Source organism: Paramormyrops kingsleyae, chromosome 1 (genome assembly GCF_048594095.1).
Source record: "Paramormyrops kingsleyae isolate MSU_618 chromosome 1, PKINGS_0.4, whole genome shotgun sequence".
In the NCBI taxonomy this organism is placed as follows: domain Eukaryota; kingdom Metazoa; phylum Chordata; class Actinopteri; order Osteoglossiformes; family Mormyridae; genus Paramormyrops; species Paramormyrops kingsleyae.
This window is the reverse complement of record NC_132797.1, coordinates 28,387,386-28,413,980: the sequence shown is the minus strand read 5'-3', so window position 1 is coordinate 28,413,980 and position 26,595 is coordinate 28,387,386. Positions and strand designations below refer to the sequence as shown.

General features: G+C 42.8%; 1 protein-coding gene across 3 annotated transcripts in view; it reads left to right on the top strand.

Annotated features, from left to right (window-relative positions):
* Window positions 1–26,595, top strand: part of gmds (GDP-mannose 4,6-dehydratase) — a 197,740-nt gene that overhangs the window by 69,348 nt on the left and 101,797 nt on the right. For all 3 annotated transcript variants that reach the window (XM_023823733.2, XM_023823732.2, XM_023823735.2), the window contains 3 exons: window positions 12,801–12,993; window positions 14,388–14,492; window positions 24,400–24,527. In XM_023823733.2, the coding sequence (XP_023679501.1) occupies window positions 12,801–12,993; window positions 14,388–14,492; window positions 24,400–24,527 (426 nt within the window). The remainder of the gene's footprint in view (window positions 1–12,800; window positions 12,994–14,387; window positions 14,493–24,399; window positions 24,528–26,595) is intronic.

Here is a 26,595-nt window from a genome sequence, read left to right as displayed (position 1 = left end):
CACTATGGGTATGGGGCTCAGGTAGTGGAGTAACTCGCTGTACCTTCCTGAATGGTGTAAACACATCTGGATCACAAAAAATCACTGATCTTGAAAGTCAACTGCTGTTGAAAGATGGTGGCATTTAAGTAATGGGATCAGCTAATGCACAAGGATTGGGGCTGGGAATCTGTAAATTAACTGAGTTTCGCCCCTACTAATCAGCCTGAGAGAAGCAGGATGTGGACCTTCTGGCCGTACCTGATTAGGACCAGAAAGGAGTCCAGGCAACTGGTGGAGGGAGGAAGCAAGGTGGGGCGGGGGTGCTGCTGGGCCCAGCTGGGTGGCTGCCGCTGGCGTGTTATTTGGGGGGTTTGGGATGCATGTCGTTTCACTTTGTTGTCTGCTCCCGCAGATCTGCTGCTGATAGCAGCATGGGCTAGAGATCAGATGAGAGGCTGGGAGGATGTGGAAGGGAAAGGGGACACAGATGATGTGTGCTTTCTCGCGCTCTTTACAGGAATGTGTGCTCGCTCTTTATTGCCAGGTTCACCTCAGATTAACAAAACATCTTTACTGGCATGTAAATATCGGTATTGAATGTACACAAGGCAATACATATTAAAAAGGAGCAAAACAGCTATCTGTCCACCGTGTTGACAGGGTGCAATAACAGGATACCTGTCCACTGCAGTGTTTACAGTCATTAACTAATGAATGTGTCAAGTCAGTTTTGAATGGTCAGTTTACTTGGACCTAGAGTCTTTGGGCTCCTGTGGTTCCATGAGACAACCAGAACAACACAGCAAGTTAGGCCTCAACGTGCCGTGGCATGCCAGCGGGCTATTAAGATCCGTGCTCCTTTTATACCGCAGCCCCCACTCCTGTTATGATGGTGTCTGGTTTGCAGTCTGGATGAAATAGCCCTGTTACCCTTTACTCCTGGCTGAATGTTCCTAGCCAGAACCTGTGTGCAGTTCTTTGGTCAAATCTGAAGCAGTTAGACATAGGCACAGCTTTTCCTTCCTACTGAATGCCCTCCCACCTGTTTTTCATTCGTACCTCAATCATGAGGCTTATGCCCATTGGTCAGACTCATCTATCATAGCTCTATGTCATGGTTCTTTACCCCACTGTCACTACTGAAGACCACAACTTCATATCAGTGCATTGATGTTTTGCTGGCTAGCTTTATGGTCACAGGTACAGTATATTAGCTAGCATGCCACCTGCTGCCTTCTGTCAGTCATAAATGATCTCTTATGAACTTTAGGGCCTGTGAATTGGTGCTTTTCTCCCCATACCAGTTTCATCTTGTATTTGACTCAGCAGAACATGGTGTAGCTTATTCAGTATACAAAAAAATCAATCTTGGCTTGTGTGAAGCTGGTTGGCACGAACCATTGTGACAGTAACATGAAAGCCGCCGATGAGCTCTGACAGTTTGAGGCTTCTTCAGATAAATGCTAGTTTGATTGATAAGAATTCCTGCCTTAAATAGTCACTGCGTTGGGTGGAGAGTGAGATTGTGGAACATGGGCCCATATTGTGTGTATTGATACCCATCTGTCTTTTCTAAGTCTTGAATGGCAAGAGGCCACGGGAATTTCCAGACAACAGGCATAAATTTCCCCCTTGACAGATTTCTATGTAAATGCTTATTGAGGTTTTGCCTACCAGACACTGCCATGACATATTTTCAATAGTCTTTCAAAATGTTGTGTTTAAATGTATTTATCTATTGCCATAGCAGCAACCAGTTCTACTGTGCAGTTGCTTAGTGTCTGACTGATGGTTTTACATTTTGATTTTATATGCAGCCTCAAACACTTTCACCTGCATTGAAGGGCTCTTAAGTCAAACGGTCACATTTTACTTTTGCTGCTTGTATTTAACACCCATTATGATCAGAGGCAGACGAATGAGATTTGTCATGGATATGATCTGAAAGGTTTCAAGACGTGACTAGCTGTTCACAAGTGGGTTGTGGGTTGTTCTCGCATTCTATAGCCCCAAAAATAGGTGCTAGGTGCTAGATGGAGCTTATGTAGTGTTGTCGATGTGGACATCCGCCACTGATGATCCATTTGCCAAAAACTCTCCCTTCAGCATTTCATCATAAAAGGGACAAAAGGAAATGGCACAAGTTTGAGATGCTCCATTGCCTTTTTTTATTTAACACACAGCTTTCTGCGATGAATTGTGATTAATCGCACCTAACATCAAAACACCATAATTATGCATATTTATTTTGAATCCCTAAATTATCACAAAGGGGACTATATGGGTCATTCTTAGAAATTCATTACTGTAACATCAGTTTTTTACTTTTAAATTTTTGCGTCTGGGGTAATCAATCAGTTTTGTTATTACCATTTATTTCTGTGTCAAAAATATTTCATGAAATCCAGGGCAAGTTCTATGGAGATGAGGAAAAAATGACAAAACTCCCAAATATTAAGCATAAATATACATCATACAACTTGATTGTTAATTGTGGGTTGCATACAATACAGTTTAAAGACTTAAAAATTTTTGTCTAGTTTTGTGGTCTTTGATTTGTGGATACCTATAAGGGGAAGATGGTTAAAAATCATCAAATCAAAGCAACAAATGACATAATTTTAACCTAAATTGTACCTAAAAAGTTACATTTTATTATAACATTAAAAAAAAAAAAAAAAAAAAAACTGAGTTTGTGAGAATGACCCATACAGTGGTACCTCATAACTCGAACTTAATCTGTTCAGAAAACCAATTAATTGGTTCCCAGCCCCAAAAAATTTCACCGAAATATGTTTTTCTAGCATTTAAACACAAAATGAACCGGACAAAACAAGAAAAGCACATACTGTACTAAACACATCTAAGCACATTGATCAAAACAGTAATTTTTAAACTAAGAAAATAAATGTATCCAATGTGTAAAGTTTAAAAAAAAAAAAAAAAAACAACGTGTCCTGCCCCAATCATCTGCTTCTTCCGTGTGCCACGCCCCCTCGTTAACCCCGTGTAGAATTCCCTTGTGATCAGCTTTTTCAGTTTGTTGTCATTAGTCCTCTGTTCCTCCCGTTTCAGTTTCTTTCCCCAGTTCGGTCATTGTATTGTCCGTCCCCGTTTTGCCTGCCTTACCTGTAATTAAACCCCGTATTCCCCGATACCCTGACGTCTGCGCCTTTGTCTCCGTTCCGTCCCAGCTCGGCACGACAATATTATTATAATTAAATGTATTAATTGTTTATTATAAATATTGAAATAATAAGAAATCTTTATTTTTAAATGTATTTTATTATATAATAATTATTACTGTTACTGTCTATCATTGTCTAAATGTATTTTTACTGTCTAAATATATGTATTCAGCTAGTGTAAACATGCAGGATGCTATCACAGCGAATGCGAGGCTGAGACTGAAGCATTACCCTTTGTTTCCACTGAGAGACGTGCCGTGTGACTCATTTCCCCCTGCGTAGAAGTTATCTTAGGTCGGCGTTCATGGTTCGACTTATGAGATTCAGATCGAGTTCTAGGTCATTTTTTTTTTTCTAACTGGTTAGTTCGACTTTTAAGAAATTTGAGTTCTAATGAGTTCGAGAACTGAGGTACCACTGTATTTCAGTATTTGTATATTTCACTTTGACCGGTGATATAGAGATTATTCATGTCCAGCAAAAATACTATTTGCAAGCAAGTACAATCTCAGTTTCAGTGCTTTTAAAAAGGGATACGCGACATGTACATATAATCGCAGGTATTCAACAGGTGGATTGATTTTACATCTAAAAATCTAAAACCTATTTGGCAGATGACTCTAAAAACACAAGCCTGACAGCCATTGGAAGTACTGTACACTTAACATGAAAGATCTTAATATTTTAAAGCAGGGGTCACCAACTCCTGGAGGGCTACTATCCAGTAAGTTTTTTATCCTATGTGTCCTATCTGGCTTCTGATGAGCCACACCTGCTCCTGGTATTTACCTGAGAACTAGTGTGGCTCATCAGAATCCAGGTAGGATAGAAAACTTACTGGATAGTAGCCCTCCAGGACTGGAGTTGGTGACCCCTGTTTTAAGGTATACACATTCAATGAAATGAATGAAATACTGTCCATTATAGTATTTTTATCCTACCTGGCAGTTTTTTAAACTAAGTAAACCAGGTAAAATCAGCTTCCCCGTGAGTCTCTAACTGAATGTTTTTGATTATTGCTTTGAATTCTGAGATTCTGTGTAACATCAGGACCTAAACTCTCATATTGTTTGCCACCAAGAAGGTGTATTATACGTCTCTTAAAATACTTTGCTTATATTATTCTCCCATTTGGGCATCAAAATTTTGCATGCATCAGTGTGATCAACCAAATAACATGTTATGACTATTATCATGTCAAGGTAATGCCTTAATTTCAATTTCCCAGCCTTAATATTTAATGTATTTTTGAGATGTGCTCGATTTTGAGATGGGTTGTAATAAAAGCATTTTTAAATTCTCAGCAGTTATGAATTAGTCATAATGTGTAAAAACAAGTTTTTATTATGCTTAATTGGTTGAACTTGACCTGTAGTGATGTTTTGTTTGAATGGAACTGAATGGCAAGGCGGTGTGTCTTTGTGATAATGTCTGCAATTGAGAAAGTGACTATCCATGTTTATCAGTTCAGGATATAGCTGGTTGCAAGAGGGTTGGGGCTCAAGGATTTCAATATTAAATTGTAAACATTTAAAATGTCTCCACAGTCTGCTTTTCTGGAGAGATTGTTAGTATTGTGATACAGTGCACATTTTATCAGTTATAGTTGTATAACACGTATCTAAAGTTGCTAAATCCATTTTGACGCTACAATAAATCAGTAATAGACAGTAGGTAGTGCCTTGGATTTCTTCCCTTCTCCCTTTCGTGCCCTTATCCCAACATGCAATGCACAACACATAACCCTATTTGGCAAGGTAAAGGCATGGACTACATGGGTAATTTGTCTTGTTGCCGTCCAATGTGTGTACCTTACCTTTGCAAACCTTTTTAACTACCTCAAAAGAAGACAACCAAAAGAATATGCTTGCTTATTTTTTCTTTTAGGTTTTGTCACGTTATAAGAATTTTTTTTTCATTGAAGAAGTAGTTTGGTTGTACTGTACAGTAACTTGCAAAATAGTGATGCAAAGCAACATGAAAAAAAAAATTATATAATTTGGGCCATATCACCCACCTCTGTTGATCTCGTCTTCCCTCTTTATCAGTGTTTCTCCTTTTTCATGTTTTTTCTTCCTCTCCTACTCTCCATCAGTGTCATTCCAAAAAATTACACTAGTAATTACTGTTTTCTGTAAGGGTGTTCTCCCCCAAACTGTTCTTTACAGGGCAATCAAACAACACAATGGGAAGGCATTGTGCCTCCTTAGCTATGATAAGTCACATGTCACCTTTTGCTCGGGCGCTGTTTGAACATAACGCCTGATTGAGCTGCTCTTGGATAAAATTAGAACGAGGTCAGACATGTAGGGGTAATGTAATGTCTGGGACACGGCATCAGGATGGGTGCCCATACACACAGACTGCACTACAGTCCTGGGGGGCTGGCTTTGGGTTATGATTAGTGCTTAGCTTTGTTTTGTTTTGTTTTTTGTCTGTTCTTTCGCGTCAGTATTCTCTCATGCATGTCAAATCCACATCAACAGGGCGGCTAATGTAGCCTCTGTTTCAATGTTATCAGAGCAGTTAATTATTCAGACACTACTAATGTTCACTTAGGTGGTGTTGATATTGAATCCAGTAGATAATTAGAATAAGCTTTTAATGACAAAGGAATATGCAAAACAGGAGAACATTCAGTGATCAGATTTTCATAGTTAAACTACTTATGTGTTTGTTCCTTAGTTGATTGATATTGCTGTGTGAACAGCTCACTTTCATTTGATTGTTTTGGATGTATACTGCTGTAATTGTCAGTAATTGCATAATTTAATCATGTACTTGTTGAGGATAATATGATTGATGCCTGGAGCCCAGATATGATTGACAGCCCTCTGACTATGTGATGACAGTCGATGTTTACAGCTTTCATGGGCTAATAAGCATCCTGTTCAGTGCCTCCTCCTGGTGAGTTAACTAAGGTCTGATGCCAGTGAAAGGGTTTAGTGCGCTTCCTTTTAGAGAGCTGGGTGTTACACAGTAAACAGGCTGGCCTGTTTATTCTCATTTGTTAATCATATTGGCTTTTAAGACCAAAGGTAGATTAAATTTTGACATAAATGTAATCTATGTTTCTAGGGATGACATAAAATGTGTCACCAACTACCCACAATCTCCAAGGCACTGGCCTTTAAAGAGATGCTTTAGCCCAATACCGAACACGCTTTGAAGGAATGGCATGCTTGAGGTCCAATGGACAGAAGAGACACTTAAAACAGCAGTGTGACCTCTTCATAACGAGACCAGATTTCACAGCTGGAGGACAGGAAATGGAACAATGTAGCTCTGTGATTGTTCTCAGTTTCCGAGTAGATGAAAGCTATTCTCAGGCTTAAAAGGCTTCTTCCTTTTCTTATTTTAAAGCCTGTTTGTTTATCAGTCACTGGAATATGGCTTGTATTTTTAGCACATATGAAAGGCCTGATGAGCTATAGCGGCGGATGCAGACATGTCGTCTTCGAGGATGCTGAGTGGAGAAGCACGTGGGGGCCACCTTGTCTTGGGCGGCTGACCTTGGGGGAATCCTCCCTTACCCGTTCTGTCCACGGTCACTGTGCGCTCATGCTGCTCCTGGTCAGCTGAGGCCATTCACTTACTTTGAGCATTAAAGGTGGGGTAGAATAAGCACTGTCCATGCATGAGCTGTTTGATCCCCACAAGGTGCAGCAGAGAAGAAATATCTCATGGGTTTTTTTCTCTGGACTGGAGCTTATCCAGAGACAATGACCATCTAAATTATTCCAGAGAACACGAGCATGTCATGAGTCCCTAGTATCCATTCTCTCTTCTAAGGATCCCAGTGTCCTACTTAAAATAATGTACGACAACTCAAGCATCATAGCATAGTGGTGACCATGTCAGTCTGAGATGAAACCTGGTGTTAGCAAACATCAAATCCTAACGACTCGCTCTGCTTGCAGTGGGTTACTGCAGGTTTGTATGAGCTTCACTAGCAGGTGATGCGCCCAGATGCAGGTAACATATGCACTGAAATACCTCACTTACAAGTGTGAGTAGCTGCATTCTTCATGTACACACATTAACCAGGAAGGCTGCTAATTGTTCAAACCAGTACACAGACTAATATTAAATTAAACTACACATTTGTATCTTTTAGTAATTCCTATGAACTACATATTTACAACATTAATCCCTACTTAATAATGATAAAATGATCAGTCTCTTTATTCCAAGGAGAGCATTTAGTTTCAAGATGGACATTATGTACCTTATAAACTGGCAGCTGTTGAGTGGTTTTCACAAGAGAAGCCGAGCCAACAGACGCCATTAACTTTAGGCTAATTTCCAGGGAGCTGAATGACTTGTTTACATGCTTACATTGTGTTGAGGTTATTTGTTTACAGGAAAAATTGATGTGTGAAAGAATGTGACAATAGTATGAGAATGTGAGGTTTCTGAAAGGCACACAAACTCCCACTCAGTCTCCTTGTAGCATCTGGAATTTAGGTCCCTGGAAAAAAAAAAAAAAGTATACACGTTTTACTTTTTTTTTTTTTTTTGAATATTTATTTGGCAGTAGACCCCCCCCCCCCCCGTCCCCTCCCTCCCTCCCATACTGACAGCTCTTGGCTGGCTTCCCAGGCAGAAAGGCAGGGAACAATATCTGCCAGGACTCGACCTAAAGGCCCCAGGCTTTGAATCCAGCCTTTTAAAACTTCAGCGCTTTTAGTGAAACAACAATAGTTACATAATTACAAAGAATGTAAGTATTAGAGCAATTTGTTTGATTTAACTTGTCAAGTCTTTCTGGACCCAACCTCTCAGCTGTTTCTAATCCCATATTGGCCATTTTTTCTTCCTACATACTGTCTCAAAGGAAAGAAATAAAAGGTTTTGGTAGTGGCAGTATGACAAGAGCTGCCAGTTGCTCACGCCACTAAACAAACAGACTGGAAAAAACATCACATTTTTGAAGCTTCAAAAAGATGACCAACAAAATGAACTTCTGAGTTTCTGGCCTGTATTTTATCAAAATAACGACAGGTGCCGACGTTGCATCCATCACCCACCTCAGACAAACAATGCATGAAGATGTTGCTACATTTATCATTGAATAATTAAAGAAAGACCCTGACCAACACATCACAAAATACACATTCAGTCAATGCCACAAATTAAATCCAGTTAAAGCGATTAATAAAATCTTTGGACAAATTTGTTGTCCATGTGAAGAGTGTGTTATGGGTTGTAATGGGTGTGGTGGATTTATGGTCTGTCTGTATGATGGACTTGCGTTTGGAGCGTTCTGTTACTCCTCCTTCTATTGCAAGACTTACTGCTGTTCCTGGGCTGTTCTGGAGAGGGGGAGCAGGGGTGTCCTGACCATGCAGCCATGGAGGTTCTGCTAATGCCGGCAATGTCAAATTTATGGCCCGATGTTTTAATGAGAAGGGTCGTAAACTCAGACCAGCATTCCCGGCCTGGTCAGAAACCTCCATCCTGTCTTCTCTCGAGGGAAGGGCTGGCGCAGGTTGCTGTATTTTTTTTTCAGTAGTGTTTTTTAAAGAGCTGCTGCTGTTGGTGATCACCTCATTCATACCTCACACCAAGCTGGGCTGTATTAACAATGGATTAACGAGATATGACATTATGATGGGTAGAATATTTTGGACATTCATCCATCCACCCATTTTCTGAAATCGCTGAATCCCAACTGGGGTTGTGGTGGGGACCGGAGCTAATCCCGGGAACAATGGGCGCAGGCAGGAACCAACCCTGGGCAGTCACCAACACACCGCACTCACTCACACAACTACTGGGCCAATTTAGATTCACCAACCAACCTATCCTGCACGCTAATGGACCGTGGGAGGAAACCGGAGCCCCGGGCGAAACCCCACTTGAACACAGGGAGAGCGTGCAAACTCCACACAGAAAGGACCTGGGTTTTTTTTTTTTTTTTTTTTTTTTTTACAAATTTAGGGCATCATGGGGCCTGAAGTTAGCTTGGTTTTTGGTTTTTGAGTGGCAGGGTCTTGTTCTGGTTCTGAGTGATCGGATGGATCTGTGATGGGTTTGCTATAATCCCAGAGGTAGGCTCAATCACACAGAACAGACCTTCCTGTATGTTTCTGCTCAGCCTGCCAAGCTCTTTAACGAAATCAGGAAGGTGATGTTGGACACGTTATCTTGACAGGTTTCTCCATTGGAGTTCCTTGCCTGATGTGTACAGGTTCTTCAGTTGTGCTTTTAATAGTCTGTACCCATGGTAAGGTGTGGCTGTGGTCTTCATTCTGTGGAAATAAAAGTGGACCAAATTTCTTCCTGAGTTGCCGCCTTTTAGACTACTGACGTTTCCTAAAAGAGAGAGAGCCTTGTCAAGTAAGAACCACTAGAAACCTTAATGAAAATGTCAAATAAAATAGCATTCGTATGTCTAAGCCGATTAAACCAACGACTTGGAGGTGCACGTATTCAAAATTGGTTAAAATGTCCTTATGTACCGAACAGAGGGGGCACTGTTCTCCACCCAGAGATTTTTAAGAAGAAAGGTTTGGTTCACAGTTTCTAGGCAGCATGGAAACTATAACCTATACCATCCCCTGGGGAAGGTTTAGTAAAAGAGGGGCCACACCGTGTTGTCCAGAGGTGGAGAAGGAATTGGACCTATACCTTTGTGAATGTATACAATTACCAGTATGAGGATATTTGTGTATCTCATACCTGCCTGCAAGGGAGTGGAAAACCGTTTGATTTGTACCCCCAAATTGTTTTAACTATGTCGTTACAAAAAAATTAAAGTGCAGCAGGAACACAAATCAAGTCCATTGTTATTCAATCATCCACTTCTCTTAAAATTTTAAGCAATATAATACTTGTTGATGCAGAGCTTACTCAGAGCTTACTCAGAGCTTACTCAAGAAGAACAGGGATGAGAGAAGTCAACTGTGCAGCTTGAACGATAGTACAGTTATGAAGATCTGTTATGCTATAAACTATTGTTACCAAAAATTGCATTTGGTGGATGTGTTCAACCTGAAACGCCAAGCTTGCAGTACTTCCCCCAGCACATACCTAGCCAAGGCTTTTTGGAATTGGTGTGGGTTTGTTTGCTGAGTTGAGCTTGGAGACAAAGTTCTTGTTCAGCTTCAGCCAGCTTGTGTCAGCTGTAAATTCACTCCGTGTCCCTTTATAGGATGATATTTGTGTCCTGAACGTTGCCAATTTGTCATAGCCTGTTTATGGCTCTCATGGGGGAGGGGGGGGGGAAATAAATCTCTGGCCCGGGCCTCCATAGGCAGCTGAGGAGGGTCCTTGGGGGTTGTAAGGGGAGGTGGGGTGATGTTTAAGGGATGGCTGGGGGATCCCAGGTTTGGAGTAGCTATTGTAGATTGTCTGGAGTAGTTTAACCCCCTCTATCCAGGTTGCGACAGGGGATCCAGCCCTAAGCTCTTGCCCCAGGGGCATCACATGAAAATTCAAATTGATCTGATAGGGAAAGATGAAAAGAGAACTTCCAGTGTCTGCAGCCTGTCAGCGGTGGAGGAACAGCATGCTTGATTCCTGCACCTATGCCTGGACTGAGCTGGCCTTGGTACCACAGTTGTGCATGGCACTTTCATTGCCGGTGTTTTCACGTTTAGGCTTTGTGAAATTATTAATGGACCTCCATGGCCTTTTTGTTAGGCCCAGAGGAAGTTATGTGATATTCTGGCACAGTTGTGGCCATTTAAAGAGAATTTTCAAAACCCACACAAATCATCCTAATTTAATGAAAGAAAGCAGGAATTTCTGACATTTTTAGTGCAGCTATATGATAGGAGTATAATTTGTCCCCCTTTGGCCAGAAGTGGAATTAAATCTAAGTTTTATTTGTTTCCTAATGACTGATGGTATGCATATAGCTGTTGCTTTTTTTGCAGTAAAATGTAAACAAGAAATAGGAAATATTTTTAAAACTATGTAAATTTGCCTAGTTTTATTAATGGTTATAAACCCTTAACATGCTACATGCAAGAGTTAGCTAGCAAAGTGTCATGTGGAGTAACAAAGTGCTGTAAAGCCTTTGTCTTGGTGGCACGTTGTCCAACCTGATTTCCTGCTCACCTCCGATTATGGACTAACAAGGACTAGCGGTGACACATGCATATTAAAAATGTATGTATGTATTTATTATTCAAGAAAAGTTGTATTAAACATTAATGAAAGACTAAATTGTTAAATAGTAATTCATCATGTGGAGGTTTCATAGATCGTGAGATAATGTTTAAATTATACAAGTATCTGTAACAGCTTTCAGTTTTTTCATTACAGATCTTCCCACGTGCACGTTTTTAGTGATGTCTCAATAGTTTGATCTAATTGGGTTCTGAGAAAGTGATTCTGTCACTTGGCATTCTTGAGAGCTTAGGTGAAATAAAACCATCTTAAAAATGTTTCTTGCAAGGACCATGGCTAAAAAACCCCAAGGTAGTATTCTTTGTGCATAAGCACTTAGTGTATTGATCCTAAATGTTTTGATCTTGGAAAATCCATTTAATGACAAAGGACATGAATTCAAATTATATCTCTTGAATCTACAGGATATCAGTTGCTCATACTACAGCCAGTGAAGAATCAAGGCTCCAGAAACCATTAGGGTGCCATGGTGTTTAAGGAACTGCACACTTTGATCTTCCACAGGGTTGTGGAGATGTACGTAGTCACACACCATTCACCTCTCCCAAGACGCATGCTTTTCTTTCTGTGCTAGAGCCTAGGAAGTCCTTCTGCCTTCCTCACCCTTTTGAATAAAAATACCCAAAGCTAGGTAAACAAGTTAAACTACTTGGATTACTTTGTATAGGCCTTAAATCCCATGGATTATATTGCACCTAGTTACAATAACGTGTCAAATGTGATTCCTGACTCCATAATGTATGTCTCAAAAAAAAAAGTTCACTATCATATATTTTCTTTCTTGCTATAACTATGTATTCAGATCAGATCACTGAGGAGGTTTTCTGTGAGCTGAATTGTCTGCCAGCCCAGTGCTGTGTTTCTGATGCAGCCGTCCATGGTGTTGAGCCCTTGTGTCTAATGTTTAGTTGCGAAACATTGCTACTGTGGGGACTTTCCTTTACATTGCCAACCCCAACACTTCCTGTAAATCCGACCACCCTCCCCCTCTCAGCTGGTCATTTGAAGGTGCAAACTACCCAGCAGACTAAAACGATGCTTTCTAGGCCTATTTGGGAACCTCCATCCTCCCTTCTCTCGAAGGCCTTGTCATGTAGCTGGATAAGTAGCTTGCGTTTTGCCAACCTCTGTATGATGGATTAGGGCTCAAGTGACCTCGTTTTCCAGCTCCTCATGATTCACATTCCTCTCCTTTGGTGACACCCATGAAGCTCATTCATTACCATCCCTCTGTATCACTGACAATAACAATATTGAAGTAATTCAGAGCTTTGTTAAAATTCTGGTAAGAGAGTGAATGAGTAATATATGAGTGAGTGAGTAATATAAGTAGTGAGTCAGGGAGGACTTCAGGTTCACTTTATAACTTGAAGTTATCCCCTGATAGTAGAATGACCCACAGACTTTCAGTAATATAAAAAATTGCTGTTTGGTTACCATCAGAGTCAGGCCAGCTGGAAACCCTAATTCAGATGCTCATGCCCTCTGCAGATCTCGTTTGACCTGGCGGAATACACGGCTGATGTGGATGGTGTGGGCACTCTGCGCCTGCTGGACGCCATCAAGACCTGTGGCCTGACGGGCAGTGTGCGCTTCTACCAGGCTTCCACCAGTGAGCTATACGGCAAGGTACAGGAGATCCCTCAGCGAGAGACCACGCCCTTCTACCCACGCTCGCCCTATGGTAAGGCGCACAGACGCACACACATCTACACACTGCTACCTTGTTCCCGTTTGCTGGATGACCTCTCAAAACCTGATATACCCCCAATTTTTTATTTTTTAAATAATTCTTAAAGGACTGTTTCAGGGTTGGTTCCATTACCATCACATTTCAGCTTCATTAATTATATGACAAAATGACTTTTTTTCTGCCACTTTGGATCAAAGATTGTTTGTTGAGAGCAGGGCAGGGAAAAGCTAACTCTCCTCCTTCTCCTTCACCAGCTAGCCTTGCTCTCTCTTTCTTGCTGTGAATTTTGCTTGAATGTCTCATTGGAACAAAGGCAGCTCTATGTCCCAGACTGAGAGCTTCCTGTTTACAGCCCTGGGCTGATTACCCTAGAGGGCGTCTCTCACTGGCCAGTTACCCTGGGCAAGACCATTCATTGGCTAACTACCCTGGGTGAGGCCTCTCATTGGCCAACCCCAAGCCCGCCTTGGCTGCCTTACTCCCACGCTCTCCTGCCATGTGGCCAGTTGAGAACCCCAAGTGTCCTGTCCACTACTTGTCGACCTTAAAATCTCCCTTTCTGTAAGAGAAAGTTTAGCTGAATTTAATGGCTGGCTGCTGCTTAGACACATCTATTACAACCCTCTGTTTAATCACCCTTATGCCTTGCTGCTTAACTCTCTTGAAACTTTATATGAAACAAATATAACACATATATATATATATAATTATTCATAACACAACTTTGATGAATTATGAATCTCGCACAGTTTACAGCATATTTCTTGTTGGTAATAACAGGGGATGAGATGGTGAGAAACAGATTAGAAGAGGAGATTCATGCCATATTGCTGTGGTATCAGATATAAAGCCTCTAATCCCAGTGCAGACTGGTAACTGAAGCTGTTAGGGCATGGAGTGCATGAGCGGCTAGTGTTTCATATAGTCTGTTGGCAAAATGCTCCCCTCAAATGATACGGGCCAGGAGACGTGTCGCCTGTGGTGCATAGAGAAGTGTGGGCTCAAAGCGTGCCGGCATTGGGTCATAAGTTGGCCCTGGCTTGAGGAAGGGAAGAAGCAGTTGAGTGAGCGGTGGTCAGAGTGGGCAGCTTGCCCTGTGGGGGTCTCTCCTCCATCCGGGGCGGCAGACTGACTGGTTCTCTCCACAAACACCTCCCCCTCTGTTACTGCTTGACCCAGTGAGTGTCTCCCTACCCGTGAGAACCTCAGTCATCCAAACCTGGTTTGAGCTCCTCTTTTTCATTTGGGTTTGATAGGACCAGCCTCACTCCTCTAGTGTCCCCTATATTTCCATTTGGTATTGGTGGATGGTGTGGGCACTCATGTCCTCTCCCATTCTCTTTCCCATCCCCTCATCATTTTCTCCCCTCTCCTCTTCCCTGCAGGTGCGGCTAAGCTGTATGCCTACTGGATAGTGGTGAATTTCCGGGAGGCCTACAATCTCTTCGCGGTCAATGGCATTCTTTTCAACCATGAGAGCCCACGGAGAGGTGAGGGAGCTCTTCGCCGTGATTGTGACGGCTGACCCAGCTCTTTATTGCGGTTCAATGCCACCTCGGTCAATAGGCCAGTTGGCCTCTCCCTTATGTGTCAGGGTGAATATTCATTGGATGCTATATGAGAATAATCCACATTAACTTGCAGGTTTGATGATGCACCTGATTACACTGAACCGAATGTCTGTTAGCAGACGAGAACCCATCTCAGTCTTTTGATCTGGAGTAGTAAAGTACTGATGGACCTCAACTGGTGAATGATCTGGATAATTGATAATGAATTGATAAAGATAAATAGTTCGCATATAGTACTAATATCATACGTGGGAAAATTAAATAAGTAACTGGAATAAGGTTCTGCAATCTCTAAATATCGGAAGTGTTTACACGATTTTGGCTACTAGTCTACTTGTCTAGTATAATAGATTTTATTAGTCAAAACTCTTGGCTCTTGTTTTGGGGGGTATTTAGAAGCCATTTTCAGTTCCATTTTGTAAGACAGCAGAAACATCATTAACAGACCTCTGGTCAGTCAGCTGATGCGAGTCACATAAGCCAATGAGGCTTAATATTGTCCATCTGAAGGAGGGTCTACCAGCTCTTTATGGGCTGCGTCTCGACACAGAGTGGCACAGAGTGGCACAGAGTGGCACAGAGTGGCACAGAGTGGCACAGAGTGGCACGTGCAGCAGTGGCTGTCTCTCACCACTTGCTGGCATGGCCTGGGCCCATTCTCAGCATGCAGCAGCGGAATAGCAGTGACACTGGGGACCGGTCAGGTCTGAATGACACATGCCCCAAGTTATTGCTGTCCTATGTACATTTCTTGTGGTCGTGGAATCTGTTATAGTATTTTCTTTGATTTTGTTCCTTTTCTTTTGAATTGCGCTGCTTAGAACAGAATGGTTAGTCAGATGCTTCTTTACTCTCAGACATCATGTTCTAGTTCCTGTATGGTCATAGCTGTTTTACCGTTGAGCTAGCATCACGCTCAGCTTGAGAAGGACTAGCCACTGTAGCGATGGGTAAGATCATAAGCCCTGTTGACTTTTAAAAGTGTCTCCATATATATATATAATATAGAATCCTGTGGCATTTTGGCAACATCTAGACTCCAGGCCTGACGTACACTTGTGTGTAACCCCCATTCTTAAATGTCTCGTTTATACCAGGGCTTCTATGGCTGGATTCAATAACCACACTGCGCCCACAGGAACGAAAGGTTGAGAATGCTGGTTTAACCCAATTTGGGTCATACTGTGACCTTAATTAGTAACACATGATTTTAACCGGTCAGCTTACTGAGGTCACAGGCTCATGTGTTTATGATTTATTTCATCATAAAGACTGGACTCGACCCTACCCAGCAGGTCACAGGTCAGGCAGTAAATTTGAATGTTTTACAAGAAACTGCAGATTTCCAGGGATCTGTACAAGGGATAATGGGAACAGACTTATCCAGTGAGAGAAAAAAATTCAATATTAGGGTGGTGCTTCTGGAAAAATTAGTAACGATGACGAGAGAATTCCTCATTACTCATCCTGTGATGGGTGGACATGAGTAAACTGATGTTTCACAAGCCATTAGGACACAGAAAGATTAGAGTCCGAAGTCCATTAAACAAATCTTAATTTAAATTCTGCAAATAGGCAATATTGTTTCTTTCGGTTCAGATTGTCTACTTGGTGAGTTAGTGACATTCCTGACAGGTTAAGATTCACATCACGTTGCTGAGTGAGTCCTCATGCCCTGGCCCATTAGACATGCTGAGATGCTGCCATAGTTAAAGGGGATTCAAACCCACAACCTACTGCTTCTGGGCTTCAGCCTCAGCTCACAGTGGCCTGCTTTCGGTTCACGTCTCAGGGTGCCTTTGTGCCCTGGAGGTGTTGCTGCCCACTTTCTGTGCACTCGGGTCGACTGGGCAGGGGACAGGAGGGAGCAGCCATTGCACAACAGAGGTGGAGGTTTTCCTTGGCCACAGTGCGGCCCACTTGTCCCGGACCCGAACCCCATTAAAAGACCGCCACAGCGCCGAGGGGGCCCTTCTGAAGGCCGCCTCAGTCAGGGGGCGAACGTTTGTGGTCAGGAAATGAAAATATGCCCCATGCTCATACAAAGTTATATATTTATTCAAAAAACTTCTGAAGTCGCCAGTGCTGGGATGGGGAGTGGGAGAAATGTCTCGTATGGAGAAGCAGAACCTAAACATGAGTTTGTGTCTCGATTTTTACACTTTCCATCTGTGTTCTGGCTAATTGAGGCGCAGTGCTCCAGTTTTGTGTGTTAGTACACTATCACAGGATGATTAAAAAAAAACTTCTTTGTTTTTTTACTGGGAAAAGACATTTAAATGTTATTTGAGCCCACTTGCCAATTCTTAGTCTGCTAGTAACTCACTGGGGGAAGTTTTTGTGCCTCAACCCCCCCCCCCCCCCCCCTTCTATCATGGCCACTCAGGAACAAAGCATGTCGCAGTATGAGATAAAAGCGGAGTGGAGTGTGAAGATGGATCCAGGGGAATCCGAGTGCTTCATGGTTAGTTTTGTGATTTGCTAGAGGTGCACATGTCCAGGCACAAATGTTTGTGTAGCTTTATGAAAGGCCCATGTCTCTCCATTCACTTGAGGGGGGGTTACCTGGTGGGGGTGATGTCTGTCTTTACACACCTAGTGAGTTTGTGTGTGAATGTGTGTGCGCAGCTTATTTGGGGTTGGGGCACAGAGAGCTCCACTTTGGGGTGCAGCCGACGCAGTGATGACATCATCGTCTTAATAACAGGGCGGTGCCAGTAGCCGGACATGACCGTCCCCCTGGCAGGAAATGTCATGATGTCATGGGTTCGGCATTCCCGGTGTGGGCCGGCGGGCAAGCCGGAGAGGCGAACAGAGGGGTCTTTCAGAGTGGCCGGGAACGTCCACAGTCTTTTGGAACAAGTCACTACAGCTGTGTGTGCGTGGCTTTGGGGCAGCAGGATAAAGAGCTTTATCACTCTATCTGTGGATGAGTTAATCCTGCCTGGAATCCAGGGATTTTCTTACTTCTTGCAAATACACTGTAGTTTCTACCAATAAACACCACATTCCTACTTTTTTTTGAAAAGTTGGAATCAGTTAAGAAGGAATAATATCCTTGGTGTTCCACTGTAAATAAAAGCAAGCACAGCCCATTTTACACTGCTGTCAAATTGCTTTACAGTTCCTTGGTTGCTGTCCTGTGTGACATGTAATGTGGCTTTATGAGCCAGCATAACAAATATTTCAGTAATCCCATTCGTTTTTAAAATTGAATGTGTTACATTGACCAAGATTTTCGTTATTTATTACTTGAATTATAATGGTGAGAATAATAATATTTTGTGTTCAAATGATAATGAGACAGGGTTCCTAGGAAGATTTTCATGCAGCTTCCACCACTTGATAGTAGGTGATATCACCATTATGGAGACCCTGATTGGTGCTGGCAGGTGGTGTCAGTCCCCATGGAAGGTCAGGACCCTAACGGTGCATTTGCCATCTGATTTATGGTGCCATCGAGTGCCTGTGTATTCAGCGCATGCGGCAGCGGCCCATGTACTGTAGGTTGATTTTGGGGTCATGTTGGGGTTATGTGCCAGTTTAACATTTCATTCAGGGATGAAGCCACAATGTGGATTATAGGGCTGGTTGTATTATATTCGCCGCCCCCAACACTATGTGTCACGAAAAACTCCCTGGTTTCTCTTGATTTGAACATCCTTAAACATCCATGATGTGGGGGCAAGGTGATGCATTAAATTTAATGTATCGGGTTAGCAGCTCACTGCAGTAGCTGTAGTTGGTTGGCCTTTGGATAACCAACATAATCAGGATGCCAAGCGTACCTGACTGTCTTTGAAGACCCTCTGACTCCTGTGCAGGTTATCAAAGGCACTGCATTGCATCAGCTTTTATAGTACTGGCCCTTTTAAACCTGTGGGGAACCTTACTGATTGCGGCATGAGTGAATTTCATCTTTCTTTCCTTTTCACCAAGTTTCACTATACTGGCCATTCGCCTTCAGCTGTGATCGGGGGGGGGGGGGCTGCAGTGCGTTCTCATGGCTGGAGAGCAGCCGAGCACGTGGTTTCAAATAGCCTGCCATTCCGATACCCCACATCTGTATTTCAGTTTCTTGATTGGCATGGAGATGAAGAGGTACCATGAATGAGGACTTTTATTAATAGTGCTAATGGTGTCCAGTGGTGAGGGAGGTTTTCACCCCCCCCCCCCCCCCCCCATGCCCGCCCTTAACTTTGGTTGAAAGCCAGATCTCCAATCACATGTCCTAAATTCAGAAACACGGTACATGAAACCTTTATAGTAAGAGTTACAGTAAATGCCAAATAGGTAAAAGATGCCTTTTGGTGTCCATCGCCATTGCCTGTATCCATGTTTATGTTTTGCTCGTCAAGTTTAACAGCCTCCTTTGCTTTGTGTGATGTCATGGATCCAGGTGGGGTTTTTTGGGGGCTGCATCTGACAGCCGACACTTCACCTAACCCTACAAGGTCTGTGCATGCAGACCTATGACATAAGCATTTTTCTTTTGGGTGTGGAACTCGTTTGCGTGTCAAAGAAAGCTATAGAATTCCTTTTTGATCACCAGGTCAAGTGTGTAATATCGTTTTATTAGTTTGTGCGTGTTTTTTAAATGTGTAGTAATTTCGTTTTGGAAAGTGACAGTCATATCTAACAAGTTTGTGAGGTTTGTTCTCCTGCAACTGCCAAACCTGCGATGAGGTAAAATCCCTGTAATGCAGAAGCCTGCAGCTCCATCCCTGGTAGAAGAATTGCAGACTGGATTAGGAAACTACAGTGCTTCAGTAGTCCAAGTTCCACAGTGGATGTGTAACCTCTGTTCATGGGGCCCACATGTTTCCAGGGTAACAGTCCTTCAGCATCCACTCGCCGAGTTTCTCCGCCTTATCAGGTCAGTATCAGGGCCCAGAATTGATACTCGTATCTGACTGGTTTCAACAGGATGGGCTGAGAATAAGCAGTGAGATTTTAACATGTCTGGAATGTACAGGCTTCCTTCTTAATTCCTAGTCTGGAAATGTTTTTTTCTTTTTACTTAAAAACATAGATGTCTAAAACAGTCAAGCCAAACAGTTAAACTGTTTTCTGCCGAAAGAAATATGAGGGTAACTGAAACCTCAAGAACACCATTGTCAAGCTGAACCACAACCTATAGAGTGATTTTAGGGAGGGGGGAAACTACTCTTAAATTGTTTTTCATCTTTAATCATCAGAAATAAAACAGGTCATTTGTGAAAACTCAGACTTAATGAAGCATGACTTCCTAGTTTGTCATTTGCTGTGATTTTGCACAATACTGGATGCACAACCCAAAAGAGCCGAGAAGCCTCCCTCATTTCTGCCCGGAACCAAGAACCAGCCCAGATTTCCAGTCATAGAAGCATAGGGTGCCAGTTGACCCGCTTGTTCCAGACGCTACCGCCCCACCAGGAAAACAGAGAAGCTGCTTCTCCTCCCTCTGTCTGCTCTGCTTTCATGTGATAGAGTTTTATTGGACTTTCCTGCAGGGGACAGGAGGTTAAATGTCTGTGGTTGTTTCGGTTTTTAAGCTTTGGTAGCGCCATGGAAGGTTCTGCACTGCCTTTGCCGCCAGCCAGGGGACCCGGAATCCATCAGTGCTGGCACACTAACAAATGGGCTTTATGTTAAACGAATTAGCCATGACCCATGGACTGGGTCCTTGTTGGGTTTGGGAGCCAAGGGTGGGGGGTGGGTCTGGCCCTGGGCACTTTGTCTGCTGGCAGTATTGGGGTTAATTGGAACCCATCATCCTTTGCACAAACATATGGCACTAGGATCGGAAAATCGTGGGTCCCCAGTCGCCAACAGCAAGGTGTGCTGCTTTAACTGCCCCAGCATCTCCTCAGCTGCTCAGCTCAGATCACCTGTAAATTATACTGCCCCCCCCCCCCACCACCCGACAACATTTGCCAGGGGTGTAAATATCCCTGGCCATTTAACAGGAAAGTTCTTGCCCCCATATGTAATTAGTATTAATTACAAGCATCTAAGCTTCTCTCATTAATAAAACGGCACATGCTGCGCTCTTCATTTGGCCCCTCCCCCACCGGGATGCACACATGCACTCACACGGAGTTCCAGACTGTGACATTATAACCGCCACAGGTGTAACCGCACACACAGCTGCGGAACGTCTATACAGGTACCACTAAATCAACGTCAAGCAGGCTGTTTTTAGTGGCCCTTTTATTTCACCTCCTCTGCCCTCAATTCCCTTCCAGTTCCTACCCAGTAAGTGCCGTAACCAACTTTATGGGGCTGTTTTTATCCAGTGTTGTCTCCTCCGCTCTGCTGCGGTGGCTTCATGCCTTTGTTCCGTCTGCTGTCCGCAGTGAACTGCGGGAGGTGAGGCACTGCGCACTGTCTCGCCGCAGCCAGCATCCTTGTGTGACTGCAGGTGAAAGGGCGAAATGAAGATGGATCCTCAGGTGGCTTTGCACTTAGAGGCTGTAGACTGGCAGCCCAATAGATCACCCCTCTTTTCTGCTCCAGGAAATTCCTGTTTTTTTTTTTTATCCTTGAGGAAAACATTCGATCTGAACTTCACTGTAAAGTTCAGAAAAGTGAGTCACCAGTTATATACGTACACAGTTTGGTATATGTCCCTGCTTGTGCTGTTCACCCCCCCTCTCTGTCCCTCAGTACCACATACCACAGGGCCCATTTCTTATGTCTCACCTCTCTGTGTCAGGGAACTGAGTTTGAGGTGCCAAAAGGCCCTCATAAAGTGAGCGGATTTACGCCACAAATGGTCCCATTTTAGGGCCCAGAACCTTGAAGGGGAGAGTGAGAGGGAGCAGGGGGCCGGGGGGTGGAGGCCTGTGGGGCTTTGGGTACCTGCCGTCCTGAATGGTGTTTCTGTTGGCAGGGCCTTGGGAGGCAAATGGGCCGTGATTGCCCTGGTCTCAGTGACTGCCTTCCCAGTGGAGCCCAGACTGCGCCTCGCAGACGAGGAGGCGTGGGCTCTCAAACACGCGTCTGTCTCTTCCCTATGTAAAAACGCCATGCCTTATCCCTCTTGAGACTTTCCGTACATTTCGCCAGATTTTGTTTTGTAGTTTTCGTCTCTTTCACATTCGCATTTAACGATTATGAGAGTCGAGTGTATTTGTGCATGATTAAAATGAGATACTCCTGTGGTAAAGTCCAGGCAACCTGTTTCTCGTCACCACACAACACAGGGAAACCAGGCAGGGGCTGTAATTATAGTCTGGGCCTGAGGTACTTGTAGCTGGCAAATGCGTGCAATTCATGTGATATAATAAAGAACATCTAGTTACTGAAATATCCCCTGTGGTTTATTTACGTAGAGGAATATTACTTTCTGTTACACTGTATTTTTGTAAAAATCAGTTGAAGAATGTGTGGGCTCATTTGCAAAACTGTTGAACTCTTATCTCTCTTTGTGTGTGTGTGTGTGTATATGGTTCTTTTTGTCATTTTTGCTCAGAAAAACACAGGTTTGCATTCTGTTAAATGCAAATTCAAATTTAAAATACTAACATCAGCGCCTAAGCAGAAAAAACCTGACCCTCGGGCTGGACCTCAGCCCTGTTCCTCCAGCAGGCTCAGAAAGCCACCATAAAGAGCTCTTTGTAAACCCTGCGAAGCCTTAAGGCTGCATACCATTGGGTGTTCCATCTGTCTCTCATCTCATGAGTGCCTGTTGCTCCCGCCCCTCCTTTGGCACAGTTGGTCTGTTGTGTTTCCATCGTGCTGCAGCTCTTTGCCAGGATCCAGGTGTGGCTGCTAACAGGTTAGACTGGCGTCCCCGTCGCGTGGGCAAGAACAAGTTGGGTCCTATGAGTTTATCCCCACCTCGGCTGACCTGGAGCCTGTTGCTCTGGAGCTGTGCGCTCACTGATGAGTGAGAGGACCTGTCCCTAAGCATCAGTTCAGCACTGCTATATTGTTGCTGATGCGTGTGTTCATTTCATATGTAACTTCCCCCAGACTGGATTACCTTCTCTGTTCAGTATATGCTGTCATTTTCCAACACAGAGTTGACCCGCTGATGATGGGTGTTATTTTGAGAACTCATTCTAGGAAATGCAAGCCCTGCATTTTCAGAAGCTAATCATTCAGTTGTGTATCTTATAAATCTAATGCAGTTTTATTTCGTGTCATCCCGTGGTTGAACCATGACCCTGAATCTTAAATTTATTTATTTATCGACAGACTGAAATGTTCTTTACATACTTATTTATTTTCATTGTCGAAACACAAAAAGTGTCACTAAATGGTGCTCTGTTAAAACGTGATTGCTTTAAAATGTACATTTTAAATAAGCATGTCACACAGATATAAATAAAGGCATATTAATATAACATTATATGTAATTTTAAGTAACATATACTCAGTGATTTTTTTTTTATATTGTGTACATTTTTACTTTAAAGCACGTAAAATATGACGTTTTATTGATTTGAAGTAGTATTTTAGTTTTGCTGTAAAATATATAAAAATAGATTTTATGTACTGCGTTTCATGTAAAACAAGAAACTTTTGGAAATTCAAGACAATTAAATGAATCTTGTCCAGTTTGTATATGTATTTCCAATTTTTATTTTTCCATATTTTATTTATGTACATTTTCCTTCACCTCTGCAAATATTTTAAGCAGCTTGAAAAAAAACATGTTCTGGTTTAGTGCAGTCTTGGTGAAACTGCTTTTTCATATGAAAGTCACAAAAATGCCACTGCTGGGAATTTGAAAAATGGGTCACTGTGTTACTGTTTCTTCAGTATAATGAATCATACATTTTAACGGAGAATCACATTAACATATACATAACCAAATAATTTATACTAATAGTACTGCATATCAGTGATTTGTGATACAGGAAATGCAAGGCAAGTTTGTGCTGGTGGAACGCTTTCAGTCTGTAAAATTCCAAAGGAAATTTGATTTGTAAGTTGCAGATGTATGTTACGGGGGATTTATTTAATTGTAGGCCCCTGTAGCTCCTAAGGGATGCAGATTTTTTTCTGGTTTTATGGAGGAAGTCCAATAATATTTATAGAAAAATATGAATCGATCGGTAAATATAATTTTTTAAACGATAGTGAATTCTCAAATTGTCATACAGTAGAGATTAAAAGGTTTGACAGGTTAATTAACTGTGAAAACTGGACTGTATGCCATATATCAAAGTATTAGAAATATCTGACATTATGTAGATTGTTTCCAGTATGTGTATATGTTAACGTTGTTTAGCCATTTGTAAATGTTGATTAGTAACTGACAGAAGAGCTGTACATGTTGCTGTACATGTGAACAACACGAAATGTACAGGGACACCTTAGTGGCGATGAGGATGATCATGTGAGCCTTTGTTTTTCTGTAGACATAATCTGCACTGTTGTATCCTGATCAGCGCCACTGGGGCGGCGCTCTGGCAGTGTGTGATGGGCTTGTCGACCCCTGAACTAGCCCGGGTCAAAAGGCGGGGTGGTCTTCTGCTGGGCCTAGCCCTGCCCTCATCTTCACCCTCTGTGTAACTTCTTGAATTTTCTGTTGATAAAATGACATTCCAATAGATTTTCTTTGGCTCTAAGCCTAGATGTTATACTGAAATGGTAAATTAATAAGAAATGGGAGGAAAAAAAGGCTCATGAATTTGTGTAGTGTTTGAAACTTGAGGTGAAAACAGATCTCTTTGACTCCTGGTGTCCTAAGCTTCTGGGCTTCCTCCCACGGTCGGTCTTTCGGAAAGGATGTTGGTCTTGCTGTCATGTGATTTTAAGTGAGATGCATACAAACAAGCTATGACCAAGCCAACAGTGTGCTCTCCCCTTTATTTCTCTGTCTCCATCACAGGGGCCAATTTCGTGACTCGGAAAATCAGCCGCTCGGTGGCCAAGATTCATCTTGGGCAGCTGGACTGTTTCAGCCTGGGCAACTTGGATTCCAAGAGGGACTGGGGTCACGCCAAGGACTACGTTGAGGTAGGGCACGGATAGTATCCATGGACTTAAAAACAAGGGCACACTAGCACGCACACACGCAGACACACACACCCTCTTTAGCTAAGCCGAGTATGTTTTCCCAGATTATTTGAAGCAGAAATATTTGATCTGCATGAGGTCTCCTGTGAACTGTTGCCAAAAAGGAGTTGGGGCACTGCTGGGATCCTGCAGACAACATTTGAATTCCCAGAATTTAGTAGCGCTTGAGTCAACTTATGTTCCTGCTTTTCCTTTAAAGATGGAGAAGAAAGGATAGATAATAGAAGGTGACTGATCTTCAGAATCGTGACAGATATACGACTGCTGAACGCCATGGTGGCGGTGACCTTAGGGGTACTCAGGCATGGACGGAAAAGCAGGGTCTCAGCAGGCCATATCAGATTGAAAATGGCAGATGGTGTTGATGTTCAGGTCGGGCTTTGGAATGGTGTTAGGAGAATCAGCCATCAGCATCGGTGGCATTGCCGCTGTATGTGTCGCAAATTGAATCACTGTATCGTAGCCACGTATTGTCAGAATACTAGACTGGCCTGCCCTTTCACAAAGCTCAGTACGGGCCCCTCAGTATCTCAGCATTACTTGACAATCCCCTAACGTCAAAGCTTGTTTTATTCACCGCTGTCTTCACCCTCAGAAACCTCTCACATACAGTAGCTATCGATTCATGTAATGCGTTTCAGATCCTGTGATGAAAAAAAATATTCACAAAGTGGCTCCACAGACCACAAGCAGACCACATTTGCTCCTCGAGTGGGCTAACAATCAGCTGGGTTTCTGCCTGATTCCCTTTGTGTTTTAAACATTATCAAAATACATTACAATATGACTTTAAAAAAACAAAACAGTAGCTTAGAAATATGTGAAAACCATCATGTTATTTGTGATGCGCACCATGCAGTACTGTGTGGTTTTTGGATATCGTATGTTTTGCAGGGGAGGTTCTATGCCGTGAGAGACTGCCCAGGTTTCCTTTGTGTGTCTCTTCAGATAGGTGCAGTAGTGCCAATCAGTCTCTTCAGTGGTACACGGCACTGCTGTCTAAGGGAAGTCTTGCATGGAATTGAAACCCAGGCTAAAAAAAAGTATCCATGTGTATGTTTGTGTATGAAACTCATAAATACACACCGACTCGAACATAGACGCACAGAGCCATGCCCACACGCACCCAGCTTGACCCCCAGCTTGACCCCCAATTATAGAAATAATATCAGCTATAATTTTTTGTTAAACAAAAACAAGTGCATACAGTTTATGTAGTCTATTTGACGTTCTTGGTATACTTAAACCAAGAGGTATGTGTTTTACATTCCTTAAGATTTAAAACGTATTACTTTAAAGCTTTATAAAACACTAGAAAAGAATTGTGTCATTATTTTAAGCTAACAGAATCTCTACTGTATACTTTGTGTTCATCACTGGCAATCCTATGTTACTTAGCTTGACGAAAGGCACCTCAGTCTTACACTGGCGTGACCATGCATGTGTTTATTGTTCAGTGACTAGACCTGTGGAAGCTCAGACTTTCATTTTCGCTGTACTAATACAACCATGTAACCGTCATCTAATCGAAATATTGAACACCTAAGCAGGACCATGTGTCCCACTGCCATCTTCTGCAATTCCAGTGTGGAAACTGTGCCTAATTGCTGTTAAATATGTTTTGCATGGCTTGAGTGGCTCCCTGTGTTCCTGGTCTCCCCTTCCTGCCACTGTAAACGTGTACTTGGGCTCAGCTGATCCCTGAATACTTTCTGCCTCCTGCCTAAGAGCTCAGACTTTTTTGTTCCTCTCAGAATCCCCGCATTAAAGGATGAGGTTCAGTGTGGCGACTGGAACGGGTCAGGGCCCTGTGAGAAATTGCTCGTGAAAACTTAAAATTCAGCGTCAAAACGGGAATTTGCCTGTGATCCATTGTGTGTGTATGTGTTTTGACAAGCGGAGTCCTGTGTTGCTTTGGCTTCCATCCTGAGGGCCGTTGTTTATTTGGATATATTTGCGGCTGCTCTTCTACGCGCCGTCTTCCCGTCAGTGCCAGGTGCTGGGCTGG